Genomic DNA, 21,529 nt, shown 5'->3' with positions numbered 1-21,529 from the left:
TCAAACTCCACTTGTGTCCCTCATTGCAGGAAAAGAGAGCCTGCAATTAGAGGGAGAGGGGGAGGACAGGAGGAGGGCCACCTTCCATGGTGCATTTAATCAACACTGAGGAGGCTGCTTTCGAGATCGTCGGAGGTGCAGAGGAGCTGGAAGTGCGTGACGGAGAGACAGGCACAGTAGAGCAAGCTGGTGACAGAATAGATTTGCAACCCTCTCATTTAGATTTCATGAGTGACTGATATGGCATCTGATGTTCATACAGATTGAATTCTGATCATCTGCACAATGGGATGTGTCTGCTACGTAAATATCACATGTCTAACTCATGCCTTTGCTCCCCCACAGGACCATCGAGAGCCCCCCACCCCACTGTCCAGGAGGAAGAGCCAGAAGACTCCTCAGGAAGCTGCAGCCTCTGAGGGAGCAGCGCCACCAGAAATGAGTGCACCCAGCACCAGCGCAGAGACACACACCTCAGTGGGTCCTTTGCGAGATAGAGTAGTGTTGTCACCTGATGTATCACAGCTCACAAGTGAGCATCAGCAGATGGTGGAGACAGGGACAGCAGAGGAGAGTCCTCATTGGAGGGCGCTGGACGTTTCTAGCTCTGCTCAGCTGCATGTGGATGCTGTGCCTCTGCGGCCATCCAGAAAGAGAGCGGTGCTGGAGCTTCAGAAACAAGTGCAGGAGGCTCTGAGTGGGTTTGCAACCATGGTAACTGCGAGTGTGCAGAGAATGGAGGAGTCCATGTCAAACATGAGCAATGCCGTGGTGCACGCAATGGCGAATGTAGGTCCCGCTATGGAAAGGATGACAACCTCCGTGGAAGACATAAATCGCCAGACACAGCAGAACATGGTAACACTTCTAAATAGTTGGTCATCCATGGAGGATAGATGGGCATCTATTGAGGAGAGAAACCAGAGGTGCATGGACGTCCTTGTTACGAGGGATGTCAGCACAGAAATGGGTCCTCATAGCACCACTGATGTGCAGCAAGGTGCTCTCCAGCTACTTGCTAGCAGTGAAGTGCGGGTGACTCATGAGAGGGACGTTGGTGGTCGACAACAAGAAAGTGTGGGCTCCTCTCCAAGTGCTCACACTCCTATGCCATTGCGGAGCCCTCGGTCAGAGTCCCAGATTCCTCACCCAACTGAGATGGCCGTCTCAGCCCCTGCACAACCGCATGAGGAGCAGACTGTTGCGGAGCCCTCCCAGGCTCCCAAACCCAGAGGACACCCGTCAAAGGTGTCTAAGCAGGTGCAGCAGAGAAGTGAGCAAGGTGTCTCAACATCTGCTGAAGCCACAGGGGAAGCACCATGTAGAAGCACGCGTAAGAGAAAGTTAACACACAAATAGTCACAAGGGTAGTCACTTGGATGTTTTGATATAATACAAAGTGACGTTTCTCATCGTTATTTCAATTGTATTAAAGAAATGCAATGTCAAAGATTCAAAGAGTTGGCCTATGCGTGCTCAGAAATGGAAGTTGCACAGTGAGGGATCAGGGCGTCTTTCATTTGTCGTGATGGTAGGAATGCACAGTTTATTGTACAGATGCTGTATGGTGTGTAATAAAGGTCGTGCAAACACTCATTTCCATGTGCCAGCCACATGCGTTTGCTGCGTAAAGTTATGTGAATCTGGCATGGATTAGTGCATCCCTTGCCTCACGGCCAGCAACATGCTCGCATGCTGGTGGAACTGGCACAGCTGCCTCCGCAAGGTCTTACTCATCTGCCGCCTCCTCCTCCTCCTCCTCCTCTTCTGAGGAGGCTGTGCCACTTGTTCCTCAGGCAGCGGTAAGCCACGCTGCTGTGCGATGTTGTGCAGGGCACAGCAGACCATGATGATTCTGGACACCCTGGCTGGTGCGTACTGTAGGGCTCCACCAGATCTGTTGAGGCATCTGAATCGCATTTTGAGCAAGCCGATGGTTTGCTCTATCATGCTCCTGGTGGAAATGTGGCTCTCATTGTAGCGCTCCTCAGTTTCGTTTGATAGCCTCCTCATCGGTGTCATTAGCCACGTCTTCAGGGGATAGCCCTTGCCTCCAAGTAGCCATCCGGAAAGTTGGGTTGGCGGATTGAAGAGCGGAGGCACAGTGGACTGCTGCAAGATGAACGATTCATGGCAACCGCCAGGGAACTTGGCGTAAACATGTATAATGTTCTTCCTGTGGTTACACACCAGCTGGACGTTAAAGGAGTGGAAGCCCTTGCGGTTCACAAATACAGCTGGGTTGTGATGGGGTGCCCTAATGGCCACATGTGTGCAGTCTACGATGCCCTGCACCCTGGGGAAGCCTGCCATATTTGCAAAGCCAACCGCACGCGAGGTTACACTTGCTTCATCCGTGGAGAAGTGGATGTAATTGTGCGACTTGGCAAAGAGGGCATTGGTAACCTGTGTGATGCAACTGTGTGCGGCCGACTGGGAAATACCGCTGATGTCTGCTGCTGATCCCTGGAAGGACCCTGAATCAAAGAAGTTGAGTGCGGTGGTGACTTTGACAGTCACTGGTAAGGAGTGTCCGTTCGCTCCTCTGGGCTGCAGGTGTTGGTGCAACATTGTACAGATGTCAGCGACTACCTCTTGCAAAAGACTCAGCCTCCTTTGGCACTGCTGCTCACTCGTGTTGAGGAAGCTCATCCTCGGCCTGTAAATCCTGTGTTGGGGGTATCTCCTGTGGCGAGGTGCAGTCCTGCGCTGACACCCTCTGCCCTGTGCAGCATCAGGTGGTTGAGGAGAAGGTTGGCGCTCCTGTTGTTGGTGCTGCTGTTGTGCCCAGTTCTGCTGCTGCTGCGACTGCTCTTCCTCCGATTCTGAGGACCAGGATGAGAGGGTATAAATGGTTCCCATTCTGCTGGTATAAATCTCAGTTGAGGAAGAGATGTTATAAACGCTCAGTCAATGTGGGAGAGGGTTTCCAAGGAGGTCACAGTGCACATGGATCTCAGCTCAATAGACCTGCAAAATGTGTTCCAAAACCTCAAAACACAAAGTTCTGGCATCTGAAAGTGAACTCATGTTACAGGTCAGCTTTTATGCTACAGTTGCAGCTGTCAAGTATTCAGCTAGTTGCTGAACCCGGCACCCGGCTGGTGTGTTCATCGCACGACGGGCAACACGCTGAAAATGTTGCAAAATGGGAAGAGCTTCTCAAAATAGGATTATCTAGACAGTTAACAAGCCTTGGTGTCAGGTCTGATCGGGACTCGCAGACCCGACACTCTGTAAAGTTGCGTGGAGGCGGGATGGCGGAGGGTTCGCAACCCAGCGTCAATCATTTTGATTTTAACTCCGGACCCGCCTCCAAACCCGTCCTCTGAGTGCCAGCAAAATTGCGCCCAATGCAGTTAAGAACTGATAAAATTGACTTGCTTGAGACAATCAACAAAAAGTAGCCCTGGGACTCAACTTCGCAACTTTGAAATTAACCGCTCTATTGCTGGGATGGGTATGCTGGATACATACTTAAATTACATTTCACTTGCATTTTTATTTACTATGAGAGATGAAATGAAACAACATCTTGTGTTCCATTTTATAAAGCAAGTAAGATTAAATAATTTATTCTTCAACAGTTTTAATTTCAGAACATTTCGGTGGCTACAAATGATGATTTTCACCATTGAAGAAATAAACAAAGATCAAACACTACTTCCAAGTATAAGATTAGGCTACAGTATTTAAGACAACTGCCGTAAAGTACCGCAGGCTGTCAGAGCAGCAGTTACACTCCTTAATGGAGTAGATAATATCTTCAAGAATTATAAATGTACAGGATCACCTCCCATTCCTGCAATTGTTGGTGACGCTCGATCAACACAATCCATTATTATTGGAAGAATTGCTGGACGATTCAGAATTCCTATGGTAAGAAAGATTACTGGCAATCATTTAAAATACTTTTAAATCATCAAAGATTGATAGAAGGTATTTTGTTTGCCAAAGAAAAACAAATTTCCTCTGGATATGGAGCAGATTAAAATCTATCTCTTATTTTCTGTATACAATATTTCAATGTGTATATAAATATGAATGCAATATCTATTTGCAACTTTGTGATTAATTTCTATGCCAAGATTCATTCATGTACAGTAGGCATTGATTTTAATTTTAAATTCATAACAGTGATGCATTCATTCGTTCGTCACAAGCAATGACACTGCAAGTGGAGCAGCTGTAAATGCAGAAGTACTCGTCCTTGTGCAAAAATACAGTGTATATAAATAAATCTTAAATCTCTTTCAAATTGTAAGACATCAAATAAAATAGACAAAATGTGCTGCAATAGTATTAAAATACATAATTTTTGGATGACAAGAGGTCTTAAATTACACAGAAACAAACTGAAAAACTACCTATGTTAATATGATGAAGATTATGCTTTAACATGAATCTTACAATGTTCTTAACAAAGCAACAAATATAACTGTCTCTCATCTTTTCACTGAATCTTCACAAATGTTTTCTACTATTTTTCAGGTCAGTTACTCTTCTTCATGCTCATGTCTTAGCAACAAACTGGAGTTCCCCACCTTTTTCAGGACAATACCTAGTGATAGCTTTCAAGCCAAAGCTATGGCCCAACTTGTGAAGCATTTCGGCTGGACTTGGGTTGGGTCTATAGCAACTCAAGATGATTATGGCCAATATTTAGTGCAGCTATTTAATAAACAGGTTCAGAATTACGGTGTATGCCTTGCCTTTACTGAGGTAATTCCAAAAATTCCTTCCAGACAAAAGATACTTCGGATTGTAGACACCATCAAAAAATCCACAGCAAAGGTTATTGTGTTGTTTGCTGGTGTAGGGGATATAATTTCTTTAGCCAATGAAGTGGTGCGTCAGAATATTACTAATAAACAGTGGATAGCAAGTGAAACATGGAGTACAGCAGCACTGCTAGCAACAAAACAAAACTTTAGATCATTTGGTGGAACAATAGGGTTTGCCTTTCGTAAAGGAGAAATTCCACAGTTCAAGGAATTTCTTCTTAAGGTGCGCCCGTCCTCAGCCCCTGGTAATTCTTTAGTAAATAGATTCTGGGAAAAGCTATTTGGATGTACTCTTAACTCACCAAACACCACCACTGGACACACTACAACCACTATTTCGGAACCAATATGTACAGGAAAAGAAGACATAGAGAAAACAGACAGTGTATATAGTGATGTGTCACAATTGAGAGTTTCATATAATGTCTACAAAGCAGTGTATGCGATAGCTCATGCACTGCAGAATTTGCTAATCTGTGAACCCGACAAAGGACCATTTCTGAACAAAACTTGCGCAAACATTTCACACTTTGAGCCATGGCAAGTAAGGCATTTTTAAGTATGTTATGCATGTTCAGGTTTTACACTAGTAGTGTTTATGAATAATGACATTTCTACACTTATAAAGGCTAAAAATAATCATATTATCATTTTTCAACCTCAACATACAGCTTCTCCATTATGTAAAAGACGTTACCTTTACAAACCATGTTGGTGAAAAAGTATATTTTGATGAAAATGGTGATCCTATTGCATCATATGATATCATGAACTGGCAAATGGATGCAGATGGTTCTGTTAAAATTGTTACTGTTGGCCTTTTTGATGCATCAGCAACTCCTGGGCAAGAACTTTTAATTGATGAAGACATTGTTATTTGGGGTGATGGGCAAACAAAGGTAAATATATCATGCTATTTATTAAACTCTGTATGTGGAGAAATAACATTGAATATATTTTGTACCTAGCAGAATGTTGAGCTTCCTTCCCTTACAAATGAAACTAAGTATTAAGTTAAGGTATCCTCCTCCCATGAACAGTTTATCATAAGTTGTTCAGAATATCACAATCCTGACAGAACAAGCTAGATGCAGGATAATACCTAGATTTTATTTGGAATAAATGCTCACTTACAACTTTCTGTGCAAAGTTTTTAAGTTTCCAAAGAAGCTACTTTTTGAAAGCAGAGATATAGAAAGAGGGAGGGGTTTAGGGAAAAGCTCGATGAAGAAGAGATCTTTCTAAAATAACAACAGATCGGAAAATGCATAGTTTAAATAGCCATGAAGCAAGGAGCAGGTTTATGAATATTTAACATAACAAGTGATATAAGACATTATCATACTTGTTGTTGAATCCCAAGGAGCCTAAACTTGCTCAACTTGAAGACCAGTTCCAGTGAGGTGTATTAATAATGAATCCAAAGAAGTCTTTATACCTACTTACTCTTCCCAATCTTCTGCTGTAAAGTTGACTTTAAAAAGCCTAATTTCTCATAGTTTGCTTAACATGATTAAATTGAATTGAGAATGTTCCTGAAGAACATCTAAATCAGAAATTAATATCCAATAAAAATATGTGTGTGGCCAAGTAAGACCTGCATACCTTTGAGCCCAAGTATAGACATAATGGCCCAGAAATTCGGGTCGGGGGCTTCCCGCGGGTGCAAGCCCCCGACCTGCACTTACCTTGTGCGCCGGCAGTTGAGCTGTAGGGCCCCGTGGAATTCCGCTCCGGGGCCTGGTCCAGCTGCCGGCGCGCTGTGCTTGCGTGTCCCAGGGGCGCAGTTAATGCGATGCGTCCCCTGGGATCACGTGAGCCATGGGCAGCCAATCGGAGGAGGGAAAAGCCCATTCATAAGATTGACAGGAAGACCTGTCAAAACTTATAAATACTACGGCCCCAAAATAGCAGTAAACCTTCAAATAATTTTTTTTTTAAATCACACTTTTTAAATAAACTATAAATTACATTAAATAACTATTTTAAACAATAATTTAAATCTTTGAAAAAAATAATTTTATATTCTAACGGGGCTAAAAATAAACTTACCTTGCTTTAAAGTATTTAAAAATAATAAACCTGTGGAAAAAATGTTTTAATTTTAATTAATTGACCACTTACCTTGTAAAAAGCAGGCCTTACGCCTGCTTTTTACATTTCTAAATACTGCAGGCTTACGATCCCGGGAAAACCTGCAAAAAAAAAACCTAAGTTCAAAGCGCACGCGCAGCCTCTCCTGCGCGCGCGTTTGACCTCTGAACCCCTTCTTTCAGAGGATCGGAAGTGCCGGTTTCCCGCGCATGCGCAGTGCATGCAGAAAACCGGCACTTCCATTCGGCCTACGGGTGAGTACCCCGTGCGTACTCACCCATGGAGACCCGAATTTCTGGGCCATAGTTGGACAAGCATTTGAAAAACATCCAGCAGATGAAGGAAGAAGCTTTGAACCCTGCTTGAAAAGTTAAATGAGGTAGTGAGAGAAAGAGAACTTCACAGTGAAGGAACTTGATAGAAACAGTCAAGATCACAAAATGGATAGAGCATCCTTGATAAATAATGTCTCATTTTCATTTCTAATAAATCTAGACTCACCAACTATCCCTGATACAGATCCAATGGTAAAACCTGGAACAATTCAAATCATCAAGGTAGTAAAGTGCAACAAAGTGCAGTTCTGCAATGACAAAAGTGAAATTGCCCTCAGCAGTATTTGTAACAATGAGTGCACATGAAAAGCCTCTTTACAATATGTTAATACATTTGTCAGCTTTAGATGGGTTGACAAATGCATTAAAATAGTGTGTAGTGAAATTTTAGATGCACAAACTAACACATTTGTTATAATACTGAAATTTCTGTGAGCAGTATTTGTATAAGAACATAAGAACATAAGAAATAGGAGCAGGAGTAGGCCAATTGGCCCCTCGAGCCTGCTCCACCATTCAATAAGATCATGGCTGATCTGATCCTAACCTCAAATCTTCTATCACTCTGCAGCCACCCGAACCCATGTGATCTCCCGGGAGAGGCAAAAAACCAGATAAAGACCCAATGGCCAATTTGGAAGAAAAAAATCTGGGAAATTCCTCTCCGACCCATCTAGGCGATCGAAATTCTTCCAGGAGATCACTCTGTCCCTATATTTTCTACAGTACTTACCTTCTGTAAAGGCGATCTCCACCCCAGCCAGGAACAGGAATAAAACCATCTCCTGAAATCTAACAGAATTAGAACACAGTAGGAGCAGAACAAGGCTACACGGCCCCTGGGCCCACTCCACTACCCACAGGGCCATGACCATTCTGAACCCAGACTCATGTCCAATTTCCTGCCCGCTCCCCGTAACCCTTAATTCCCTTTACTTCTAGGAAACTATCTATTTCTGTTTTAAATTTATTTAATGATGTAGCTTCCACAGCTTTCTGGGGCAGCAAATTCCACAAACCTACCACCCTCTGAGTGAAGAAGTTTCTCCTCATCTCAGTTTTGAATGAGCAGCCCCTTATTTTAAGATTATGCCCCCTAGTTCTAGTTTCACCCATCATTGGGAACATCCTCACCGCATCCACCCGATCAAGCCCCTTCACAATCTTATATGTTTCAATAAGATCGCCTCTCATTCTTCTGAACTCCAATGAGTAGAGTCCCAATCTACTCAACCTCTCCTCATATGACCACCCCCTCATCCCCGGGATTAACCGAGTGAACCTTCTTTGTACTGACTCGAGAGCAAGTATGTCTTTTCTTAAGCATGGACACCAAAACTGTATGCAGTATTCCAGGTGCGGCCTCACCAATACCTTGTACAACTGCAGCAATACCTCCCTGTTTTTATATTCCAACCCCCTAGCAATAAAAGCCAACATTCCATTGGCCTTCTTAATCACTTGCTGCACCTGCATACTAACTTTTTGAGTTTCGTGCACCAGGACCCCCAGATCCCTTTGTACTACAGTACTTTCCAGTTTCTTGCCATTAAGATAATAACTTGCTCTATGATTTTTCCTGCCAAAGTGCATAACCTCACACTTTCCAGTATTGTATTCCATCTGCCAAATCTCTGCCCACTTGCTTAGCCTGTCTATGTCCCTTTGCAGGTTTTTTATGTCCTCCTCACTCACTACTTTCCGTCCCATCTTTGTATCATCTGCAAACTTTGATATGTTACACTCGGTCCCCTCCTCCAAATCGTTAATATAGATTGTAAAGAGTTGGGGACCCAGCACTGACCCCTGCGGAACACCACTAGTTACTGGTTGCCAATCTGAGAACGAACCATTTATCCCAACTCTCTGCTTTCTGTTAGAGAGCCAATCCTCCACCCACGCCAGAATATTACCCCCAATCCCGTGATTTTTTATCTTGAGCAATAATCTTTTGTGTGGCACCTTGTCAAATGCCTTTTGGAAGTCTAAATACACTACGTCCACTGGTTCCCCTTTATCCACCCTGTATGTTACTTCCTCAAAAAACTCAAGCAAATTTGTTAAACATGACTTCCCCTTCATGAAACCATGCTGAGTTTGCCCTATTAAATTATGTTTATCCAAATGTCCCGTTACTGTCTCCTTAATAATGGACTCTAACATTTTACCAACCACAGATGTTAGGCTAACAGGTCTATAGTTTCCAGCCTTCTGCCTAGTACCCTTTTTAAATAAGGGTGTTACATTAGCAGTTTTCCAATCTGCCGGGACCTTTGCTGAGTCCAGTGAGTTTTGGAAAATTATTACCAATGCATCCACAATCCCTACCGCTACTTCCCTCAAGACCCTGGGATGCAAGCCATCAGGTCCAGGGGATTTATCCGCCTTGAGTCCCATTATTTTACCAAGTACCACTTCCTTAGTGATTTTAATTGTATTTAGTTCCTCCCCCCCTAGAGCCCCCTGTTTGTCCAATGTTGGGATATTCTTAGTGTCCTCTACTGTAAAGACTGATACAAAATAATTGTTCAGTGTTTTTGCCATCTCCATGTTTCCCACCATTAATTTCCCGGTCTCATCCTCTAAGGGACCAACATTTACTTTAGCCACCCTTTTTCTTTTTATATAACTATAGAAACTTTTACTGTCTGTTTTTATATTTTTTGCTAATTTACTTTCATAATCTATCTTCCCTTTCTCAATCAATCTTTTTGTTATTTTTTGCTGTCTTTTAAAGACTTCCCAATCTTCCATCCTCCCACTAGATTTGGCTACCTTATATGCCCTTGTTTTTAGTTGGATACTATCCTTAATTACTTTACTTAGCCACGGATGGCTATCTTTTCTTTTACACCCTTTTTTCCTCAGTGGAATATATATTTTTTGGAAGTTGTAAAATAACTCCTTAAATGTACACCACTGGTCATGTACCGTCTTACCCTTTAATCTATTTTCCCAGTCCACTCTAATTAATTCCGCTCTCATACCTTCATAGTCTCCTTTATTCAAGCTCAGCACGCTTGTTTGAGATCCAACCTTCTCACCCTCTAATTGAATATGGAACTCAACCATGTTATGGTCACTCATTCCAAGGGGATCCTTTACTAGGACATTTTTAATTAATCCTGTCTCATTACACAGGACCAAATCTAAGGTTGCTTGCCCCCTGGTCGGTTCAGTTACATACTGCTCAAGAAACCCATCCCTAATACACTCAATGAACTCTTCCTCAAGGCTGCTCTGCCCAATTTGATTTGTCCAGTTAATATGATAATTAAAATCCCCCATAATTATAGCTGTTCCCTTATTACAAGCCTCAACTATTTCCTGATTAATACTCCGTCCAACAGAGTTGCAACTGTTCGGAGGCCTATAGACTACACCCACTAGTGTTTTTTTCCCCTTATTATTCCTTACCTCCACCCAAACTGTTTCACTATCCTGCTCCTTATCTTAAATATGGAGATTTTGCATAATGTACATCAGAACATATCTACACTATGTATATGTTTAAAAACAATGTCAATCCCAAACAATAGAAAACCGGCATAATTGTTCCCCTGCATTAGCTCAGGAAATCCCAAAAGTCAAAATCTCCTGTCAGCTGGTGACACTGTAACACCGAGACCTGAGGGATTACATTGCTCTCAGCAGTATTTGTAACAAACACAGAAGTCTGTTTGTATGAAGTTCCTCTGTATGCTGTTTGTTAGCCAATTTTAATGTGTTAAAATAGCATACAAAGGACTTTCATAAAAACATATTAACACATTCATTACAAATATCACTGACAGTAATACTGCCCCCACATTCTCGTGCCAATAGCCACTGCCACTGGTGTAAAATTCCATTATTATACAAATGTTGTTCAAACCTGAAAGATAATGATGCTGACTTCTACAAGAATAAAAGTTGTATAAAACAAATCCATATCCTACACATAATTCTACAAGGAACAGCTGATGAATAGCTTTTCCTGTTATCAAGTTCAAGGAGGGACTTGCAATGTTGTACAACTGCTATTCTGTGATGTGCCTCAGATAGAATTTCTGCATGAACTAAACATTTCCTGACATGTATAGCAATTACTGAAACCAGTTAATACTTGCAACAAAGTATATTCTTTTCACATCCTTACACCCTTAAATGATGAGCATCTGATAGATAATAGAGACTAATGAATAGGTCAAGACTGCAAACAAAGTGCAAGAATTAAGTTTGAGCAGTTTATGTCTGTCTTCTAAACTCTGAGATGTAATTTTTAAATAATCAATCACATGGGGATTTGTGTTCTGTTTTGAGTCCGTGTCTAGGCATTTGCAGCTGTTGCATGTGTTTGATTTGCATTGTATTGCATGTTCTCAAAGTGTGGTGATGTTCACATGAGGATATCAACAGTTCATGGCATTATTACAACAGGCTTATCAAAAAATACTTATTGATTAGTGATTTGCCTCTGCTGTATATCACATGCTACTTTTATAATGGGTCAGATTAGAATTGAAACACTAAATTTCCTCTTGCCTTTATGCCTGTGTTATGGTAGATCCCAAGCTCTACCTGCAGTGAAAGTTGTCTTCGTGGTTCAAGGAAAGCAGCACAAAAAGGGCAACCGGTGTGTTGTTTTGACTGTTTGCAATGTGCTGAGGGAAAAATTAGCAATCAAACAGGTGTGTAAAAATTTCATATGATCTTAGTTTTTCCTCAGATTCTTGAAATTTATTTCAGATGTAATTCTATTTTGAGTAAAGTGACATGAAATTTCTTTCCATACAAGTCATCTAACTCTGACCAGATCACTGACCTTTAATTATCTGGATGCCATCTTTGCCATATAAAGAATATTTCAATACATAATCTATTTGGAGGCAAACTTTATACAGACTTGTTTGCAACAATTTTATATCCACCAAAAATGGCAAACTCTTTCTAAAAATTAATTTAAAGAATACTTTTTAAAAAAATGAGCAACTTAACAGAAAAAACCCAAGCTAGTAGTGAAGCGGTTAGTGTACTGGACTGGTCACCTAGAGATTGCACCATCAGGACAAGTTGTGAGACTGAATTTAATAAACATGGCCATTTGTGGGCTAGCACCAGAAAAAATGACTACGAAAGCTACAGAATTATTGTAAAAATCCAACTGGTTTAACTAATATCCTTCAGGGAAGGGAACTTGCCATCTCTACTCAGTCTGGTCTACATGTGTCTCTCACCCACACTACGTGGTTGACTCTTAATATCCTCCTAACTGGCCTACAAGCCACTCAGTTATCAAGGCAACCACAGATGGTCAATAAATCTGGTCTTACCAGCATCATCCAAATTCTGTAAACAAATAAAAAGAACAACTTGATATTGTTCTGATATCATGTAATGTGTATAATGGGAGTAGCAGAATCATAAAGCCATAGAAGTTTACTGCACAGAGCAAGGCCATTCAGCCCACTGTGTCTGTACTGGCTCTTTGCTAGATCAATCCAGAACTATTCCCACCATCCTGGTCTCTCCCTATAGCCCTGGCAGGCCATGTAAGTAATGAAAAAGATAAAGGTAGACATTTTCAGTCTTCATGATCTATAAAAATCTTCTGGATAGAGCAAAGCAGGAGACATAGAAATAGTTGGAGTATCAGAAGACACAGAAGAAGCTGCCAATATGGAGCAGGAAAAGCAAGATACAGAACTGACCAATGAGCCAAACAAGAGAGGCCAAGGCAGATAATTGATACCTACTCCATATTTTCTTTCCTAAATAAATACAGCAATAGACTGAATATTAGTTAGGAGAAAACAATCCTCCAACATCACTACACACCTCCATTTCTGGCCTCCTGCACATCCCCTATTTTAATCGCTCCACCATTGGCAGCCGTGCCTTCAGCTAACTAGGCCCTAAGCTCTGGAATTCTTTCCCTAAACCTCTTTACCTCTCTACTTCTTTAAGATGCTCCTTAAAACTTACCTCTTTCTGTCCTAATACAGTATCTCCTTATGTGGCGCGGTGTCAAATTTTGTTTGATAACGCTCCTGTGAAGCGCCTTGAGACATTTTACTACATTAAAGGTGCCATATAAATGCAAGCTGTTGTTGTTATGTATTGCTTGTATTATTTGCACATTTCTTTCCATATTTCTTTCTATTACACAAATAATATATTAAATTAAATAACATCATCTATATCTTTTCTACCATTGGCTGAACCATCCTTACTCCAATTTTAATTTAATATTTAGCATTTAATCTATAAAATAATTTCCCCAGCTGGCACAGTAAATCTGTACCAGCTGTGCTTTACCTGACCTAAGAGTGCTTAGTACTGATGTTGAATTACTGAATAAGGAAAAGAGTTCCATTTCCCAGCACTGGCATTCCTAATCTTTATAAGCACAAAACATTTAACCAAAAATTAATAAAAGTTTACCCTAGCATATTTGTTCAGTTTAGACTCATTTTATTTAATCGGAGACATCCAAAACACCATTACTATTGGCCCAGAAATTCGGGTCCCAACGCGTGAGTACGCACGGGGTACTCACGCGTAGGCCCAACGAAAGTGCCGGTTTTGTGCATGCACTGCGCATGCGCGGGAAACCGGCACTTCCGTTCCCCTGAAAGAAGGGGTTGACAGGTGGAACGCGTGCGCCAGAGAGGTAGCGTGTGCGCATCGAACTTACTTTTTTTTGCAGGTTTCTCCGGGAGGGTAAGTCTCCAAGGCCTGCTTTTAACAAGGTAAGTGGTGAATTAATTAAAATTAAAACATTTTTTCCACAGGCTTATTATTTTTAAATACTTTAAAGAAAGGTAAGTTTATTTTTAGCCCCGTTAGAAAATGTAATTAATTTTTTCAAAAATTTAAATTATTGTTTAAAATAGTTATTTCATGTAATTTATCGTTATTTTAAAAATGTGTTTTTTTTTAATTTGAGGTTTTAGTGATGTTTTAGGGCTTATAGTATTTATAGGTTTGACAGCTCTTCCTGTCAAACTTATGAATGAAGCATTCCCTGCTACCATTGGCTCTCCATGGCCCGCGTGATCCCAGGGGACGCATCGAACTAACTGTGCCCCTGGGATACGCAAGCACTGCACGCCGACAGTTGGAGGAGGCCCAGGATCGGAATCCCATGCGGGCCAACAGCTCAACGGCCGGCGCGCTAGGTAAGTGCAGGTCGGGGGCTTGCACCCGCGGGAAGCCCCCGACCCGAATTTCTGGTCCATTATCTTTCTGAATACTTGCATTTGCAGTGAACCGCTTTCCCACCAGCACCAATCCAGACTTGCATTGTGGTGACGTATATGTTAGTCAATAGGGCTCAGTACCTTTGCTTCCTGTTATTGTCATTCTGTCTCATTTCTAAATGACAAGCAAAATATGCATAGTGATTTTGGGAATCCTAGGGTACTTAAGGAAGAGGCCCTAGAAATAGTAGATGCATTGCTGGTCATCTTCCAAAAGTTGATAGACTCTGGAACAGTACCCATGGATTGGCGGGTAGCTAAAGTTACCCCCGTTGAAAAAATGTGGTAGAGAGAAAACGGGGAATTACAGACCGGTAAGCCTGACATCGGTAGTGGGGAAAATGCTAGAGTCCATTATAAAAGATGTAATAGCAGAGCACTTGGAAAACAGTGACAGGATCGGACAAAGTCAACATGGATTTACAAAAGGTAAATCATGCTTAACTAATCTGCTGGAATTTTTTGAGGATGTAACTGGTAAAATAGATAAGGGAGAACCAGTGGATGTGGTGTATTTGGACTTTCAAAAGGCTTTCGATAAGGTCCCGCATAAGAGATTAGCGTGTAAAGTTAAGGCACATGGGATTGGGGGCAACGTATTGACTTGGATAGAGAACTGGTTGGCAGACAGAAAGCAAAGAGTTGGAATAAACGGCTCTTTTTCTGAGTGGCAGGCAGTGGCTAGTGGGGTACCACAGGGATCGGTCCTTGGACCCCAGTTATTCACAATATATATTAATGATCTGGATGAGGGAACTAGATGTAATATCTCCAAGTTTGCAGACGACACAAAGCTGGGTGGGTGTGTGTGCTGTGAGGAGGATGCAGAGAAACTCCAGTATGATTTGGACAGGTTGGGTGATTGGGCAGAAGCATGGCAGATGCAATATAATGTGGATAAATGCGAGGTTATCCACTTTGGTGGCAAAAACAGGAAGGCAGAGTATTATCTGAATGGCAATAGATTGGGAGAAGGGGAAGTGCAACGAGACCTGGGCGTCCTTGTGCACCAGTCGCTGAAGGTAAGCATGCAGGTGCAGCAGGCGGTTAAGAAGGCAAATGGTATGTTGGCCTTCGTAGCGAGAGGGTTTGAGTACAGGAACAAGGATGTCTTGCTGCAGTTGTACAGGGCCTTGGTGAGACCACATCTTGAGTATTGTGTGCAGTTTTGGTCGCCTTATCTGAGGAAGGATATTCTTGCCATGGAAGGAGTGCAGCGAAGATTCACCAGGCTGATACCTGGGATGGCAGGAATGATGTATGAGGAGAGATTGGGTCGATTGGGCTTGTACTTGCTGGAGTTTAGAAGAATGAGAGGGGATCTCATTGAAACTTATAAAATTCTAACAGGACTAGACAGACTAGATGCAGGAAGGATGTTCCCGATGGTCGGGGAGTCCAGAACCAGGGGTCACAGTCTAAGGATAAGGGGTAAGCCATTTAGGACTGAGATGAGGAGGAATTTCTTCACCCAGAGAGTGGTGAACCTGTGGAATTCTCTACCAAAGAAGGCAGTAGAGGCCAATTCATTAAATGTATTCAAGAAGGAGTTGGATATATTTCTTAAGGCTAAAGGGATCAAGGGATATGGAGAGAAGGCAGTAACAGGGTACTGAATTTGGATGATCAGCCATGGTCTCATTGAATGGCAGAGCAGGCTCGAGGGGCCGAATGGCCTACTCCTGCTCCTATCTTCTATGTTTCTATGGGAAGAAATTTCTTATGAGTCTTTTATACATGATCCCATATGAGGGCAGATGTGCAGCGACATATGGTGGTGAATTTCTGTGGGAGCTCTTCTAGCACCCGGCGTAACTTTGGCGGTAAAGCCACAGAAATCCCGGGTAAATAATGTAAACACCTTTGCTTGTACCACTATGTGTGTTGCTGTACATTGGTTGGAAATATTATTTCTGTTAACTTTCCGCTTCAGTGGAATGCTGAAGAAGAATCAGATCTTTCACAATTCCAATCCCCTATGAATGGTAGCATTGTATGAACGATGTGGCACTTATTTTGTAATATTGAAGACATTGAAATAATGGCAGAATGTACACATTGGCCTGGATTTTCCTCTCGGTGATGAAGGAATGGCTTTTGCCATTCACCTCCTGTACAGTTGCCCACAGACTATTCATGGGCTTGTCAGCAGAGATTTCTACTAGTCTGTTTCAATGTGGCGCCCACAACAGAGGATCTGTGGCATCTGTGAGCAAGCCAAGAAACAGCAAGGCTCTTCAACCAATCAGACTGAAGAATTCTTACTGAGCCATGCAGAGTCTAAACCAGGAAGTAAAATACAGGAAGTATAAATTAGATTTAAATCATGTACAGGAAGTGAAACAAAGATTGGGAAATACAGATGGGAATTAGGGAGAGAGATAAAAGAGACAGACAGCAAAACTTAAAAGAAATTATTTTTATTTTTTTAAATCTCCAACTTTAATTTTCTTCACAATATTATAAATTTTACAGTGTGGTAACTTTTGTTTTCCAACAGTGCAATGAAATTATTGATATACACTCAAAATGCTTTGTTTTGTTACACTTTGTTGGCACTCCAAATCTTACTCATTAAGAAGAAAATATGTCATTTTCTTCAACTTTCTGAGGGAATGAGTCTCCACACTTGTAAAATTATTTTTTCAGGGCAAGAGAAGTTGTTCAGCAATAATTATTACTTATTATACTGTTAAAAACTCACTTACTCCTGAATGCACTCGTCCTAAATTTTTCAGCCGTTTTTAGTGCGGAACTAGTGGGTAATTACCCCAAGTTCACGCCATTACAATGATTTCAGTGCTGAGTCAATTGGCGAGGACTGCAACAGCGCACCCTGTGGAGGAGCAGGGTATCTCTGACAGCAACTTCTGGATTTCCGTGTTTAACTGCACATGTGCGAATGTCAGAAGTTGCTATCAGATTTACCCTGTAATAACGACGAGCGCTGATAGCCTCATCATTATTATTGAAGCAAAATCCAGGCCAATAAAATTGTATAGTTGTTTAATACATACTTTTCACAGCAATTTTCCATATGTATACTCATCAGTAGATATCTACATGCTGGGTTCTCTGTTTTTAATAATATAGGCAATGTTTTTCCTACATATCTGTGCCCAGTACAAGTGACTTAAAAACACAAAATATTATTAATTTTACAGTGTGATATATTTTGTTTTCTAACAGTGCAATGAAATTATTGATATACACTCAAAATGCTTTGTTTTGTTACACTTTGTTGGCACTCCAAATCTTACTCATTAAGCAGAAAATATGTCATTTTCAATCGTAAAACACATTGATATAGCCTCCACTACCAATTTGTCAACAATTAGTATAAATAATTATTACAGTTATAAATACATTAATGACACCAGTTACACACAGCTAGACATGTCCCCTCAGCTGAGCTCACTATGTCTACAGGCATAAATTAAAATGCATCAAGGGACAGTACCATAGTGGACATCATAGAGCCACACACCCAACTCCATTAGTGGTGGGACATAAAATTGTGGCGGCAGTGTTCCACATCTCTGATTTGTCAAACTCAGACACATCATTGTGGAGAATTGCCAAGCAAAGGCTAAGCACTTCTGCAAAGAAAGAAGAGTAAATCAGAAAGAAAGTCATTTCCAGGCTGCAGTCACAGACCTACATGAAATACTAGGGTAAACAAATGGAATAAAAAATAGAAACATAAAGGGCAGATTTGTGGTCTTTAATGGATGTCTCAGTTATATGGTTGACTATATTTTTCTGACTCAAGAAAAAGTTACTAACTTTTTATTTTGTAGATTCCATACATTGTTTGACATGTCCCATAGATTATTGGTCAAATCAAGAACGTGATCAATGTGTACTGAAGGAAATAGAGTTTCTTTCATTTGAAGACAGCCTGGGCATCATATTAACAACCATCGCACTGTTTGGAGCCAGCATAACCATTGTAATTTTAGGCATTTTTATCCATTACCGAAATACTCCTGTTGTGAGAGCTAATAATATGGAGCTGAGTTTCCTTCTGCTAATTTCATTAGTTCTGTGCTTTCTGTGTTCACTGACTTTCATTGGCCAGCCATCCGTCTGGTCCTGTATATTACGACACACGGTGTTTGGAGTTAGCTTTGCTTTGTGTATTTCCTGCATTCTTGGAAAAACAATTGTCGTGCTAATGGTATTTAGTGCTACACTTCCCAACAATAACATGATGAAATATTTTGGGCCCCTACAGCAAAGAGCCAGTGTTTTTATCTGTACTTTTCTTCAAGTTATAATATGCATTCTATGGCTGGCCACCTCACCTCCATTTCCAGTAAAAAACACAAAGTATCAAAGTGCAAAAATAATCCTGGAATGTGATGTTGGCTCTGTAACAGCATTCTGTTGTGTGTTGGGTTACATTGGCTTGCTGGCGGCTATTTCTGTCGTATTAGCATTTCTAGCACGAAAGCTGCCGGACAACTTTAATGAAGCCAAGTTCATCACCTTTAGCATGTTAATCTTTTCTGCAGTTTGGATAACTTTCATTCCAGCTTACATTAGCTCACCTGGAAAATATACAGTAGCTGTTGAAATATTTGCAATTTTGTCTTCCAGCTTTGGTCTGGCTACCTGTAATTTTGCTCCCAAATGCTACATTATTTTGTTGAAACCAGATCAGAACACAAAAAAACATCTGATGGGTAGAGCAGCTACATAGCCAGCAGATAGAATAATACAAACTGCTTTGTAACACTCAATTGTCAAATGTTAATTGAGCAATGTATTTGTTTATTCTGTTCACGTTAGGAAAAATTGCCTAGAGATAATGGTAAAGTTTCAGGAGCTGCTTTTGTTAAATAACTGATATAGCTAGATTTAAATATTGAAAGATATGCAATGTTGTGATTCCTTAAATCAATAAAAGTATCATCATATCATTCTTTGTCTACTCTGTGGTATTAATAGGCTGTTTAAGCTGTTTAAGAGCAGGGGAGTTATCCCCAGTGTCCTGGCCAATATTTACCCCTCAACTAACATCATTAAAGCAATTGGCCTAGAAATTGGATAAGGCCTGAGAACGGGTGTGGGCAGTGCGAAGCGCTATGTGCCTGCGTCCATTCAAAGTGGTGCAGGCAGCATGCAAAATTCGTACTGCCTGCTCATTATAATGATTGCAGCACTGATTCAGCACTAAACACGCTGCTGATTGGCTTAGCACTGAACAGGGGGCCAATATCGGATGCAGTCTACTGGCCAATAAAGTTTGAACTAAGCTCTTTGCACTACTTAAAAGGGAGGTGCTTTGTTGCAGAAGTACCTCATTGCCATTGTGAAGAGAGCCATGGCCCAACAGCCAAGGGAAAGGGTGAGGGGATTTTCAGACGCGGCTCTGGAGGCCTTGGTCCTGGGGGTTCAAAGATGCCATCAGGTCCTCTACCTGCAGGGGCACAAGAGGCCTTCAAGGCAGAACACCAGAAGGCTGTGGAAGGAGATCGCTGAAACCGTCATTGCAACGAGTATTGTCCCAAGGACCTAAATCCAGTTCCACAAAAAGTTTAATGACCTCACACGAGTGGTCAAGGTGAGTGAATGCATCATCAAATGCCATATCCCACCATCTGCACCACAAGCCTCACACACTGCTCAATGCACCACACCCCCATCACTCACCTACCAACAATCTCTAGCAATCACCACTCATAACTCACAATCAAAGCTTCACTTCACCCTCACACACTTACCACTGCTGCAAGACTCACACCCACATCTCACACCTTGCACACACTGCCAGCTATTCGACCATGGCAGGCAAGATCACCCAAACACATTGCACCACACTCACTGACACACTTCCTTTTCTTTTGCAGGCAAAGGTTGCTCATAACAGCCGGGAACAGCAGCAGACAGGTGGAGGAGAAGCACATCTCTAGAACCTGATGGAGCTGGAGGAAGCAGTCTGAATATCATTGGAGGGACAGTCACAGCGTCCGTGGTGAGTGGGGAAGTTGAAATCATTGCGGATGACGACCGTATGCTCATATCTAATCCTGTTTCTCACATCCCACTTCTCCCTCATTATTATGTCCGTGTATAATTGAGACACGGACTGCAGGAGTTGATTATAACCAGTCTTTACTGAATGGAGACAACCTGGAAACTGAAACTACAGAAGCCTGCTAGGGCCTTTTATACAGGGGTGGTCACTGCCGGTACTGCAGTCTGAGACCAGCTATTCCCTTAAAGGTACATACACAACAATTCCTCCCCTTTTAGATAAACAGTACATAACATTCATTTAACAACTAAATAATAACTAATTACAATTACGGTTGCTAGATACATTGGTTGAAGTTAAGCAATTATAAGTTCAGTCTTTGAGGAGGCTTCCTGATTCTGTCTGGATAATGCCTCTTTGGGGTATCAGGTTCTTCTGGCAAAGTTGAGTCGGGATCAATGTCGTTGTTTGGTTCGTCTGCTTCCAATATCACCGATTCTGCGGTAGATGCAATTGGTACTTCGGTTTCATCGCCAGGTGTATCAGATCGTGGTGTGGAGTTGACGTTTTCCAGTGACTCTAGAATCTGGTCAGCATGGCGTCTTACAATGCTCTCTCCAACGTCCACGGTATACATTAGAGGTCCTTGCCGTGTACAGATCGTTCCTGGCTGCCATTTCTCTGTGCGGTAGTCCCGGGCCAAAACTGGTTGACCTATCTTAAAACTCCTGGTCGGCCTTTCATTCATATTCTGAAACTGCCTGTTCTCCACATCTCTTCTGATGTTTGGCTTAACCAAATCCAAGCGGCATCGTAGCCTTCGATTGAAGAACATCATGGCTGGAGTTTGGTTGGTAACCGCATGTGTCGCATTCCGGTAGGCAAACAAGAAGTTATCCACCTTGTGTTGTAGGGCTATATCTTCATTACACATTGCCTTGATAGCCTTCTTGAATGTTTGAACAAACCTCTCGGCCAATCCATTAGTGGCTGGATGATATGGGTCGGATGTGTAATGCTTAACACCATTGTTCCTTAAGAACCTCCGGAACTCTTCAGACACAAACTGTGGTCCATTGTCAGAGCAAATCT

At 41.8% G+C, this 21,529-nt stretch overlaps 1 protein-coding gene across 1 annotated transcript; it reads left to right on the top strand.

The window, feature by feature from the left end:
- The first annotated feature begins 4,396 nt into the window (after window positions 1-4,396).
- On the top strand, window positions 4,397-19,338 carry LOC147115775 (extracellular calcium-sensing receptor-like). The gene is made up of 5 exons (XM_085990317.1): window positions 4,397-5,328; window positions 5,456-5,683; window positions 11,760-11,853; window positions 15,489-15,497; window positions 18,255-19,338. The coding sequence occupies exons 1-5, from the start codon at window positions 4,471-4,473 to the stop codon at window positions 19,157-19,159; spliced, it is 2,094 nt and encodes a 697-aa protein (XP_085846443.1). The 5' UTR covers window positions 4,397-4,470; the 3' UTR covers window positions 19,160-19,338.
- The last annotated feature ends 2,191 nt before the right edge of the window (window positions 19,339-21,529 follow it).

The sequence above is a fragment of the Somniosus microcephalus genome, chromosome 6, assembly GCF_052327205.1.
Source record: "Somniosus microcephalus isolate GS21.2 chromosome 6, FLI_Smic_1.0, whole genome shotgun sequence".
NCBI lineage: Eukaryota > Metazoa > Chordata > Chondrichthyes > Squaliformes > Somniosidae > Somniosus > Somniosus microcephalus.
This window is presented reverse-complemented; position numbering and strand designations above follow the sequence as displayed.

Excerpts from the sequence above, each read along its gene's own strand:
- LOC147115775 (XM_085990317.1), top strand. The coding sequence starts at position 4,471 with ATGTTTTCTACTATTTTTCAGGTCAGTTACTCTTCTTCATGCTCATGT. Across the intron at positions 5,329-5,455 it reads CACACTTTGAGCCATGGCAA|CTTCTCCATTATGTAAAAGA; the intron begins GTAAGGCATTTT and ends CTCAACATACAG. Across the intron at positions 5,684-11,759 it reads GGGGTGATGGGCAAACAAAG|ATCCCAAGCTCTACCTGCAG; the intron begins GTAAATATATCA and ends GTGTTATGGTAG.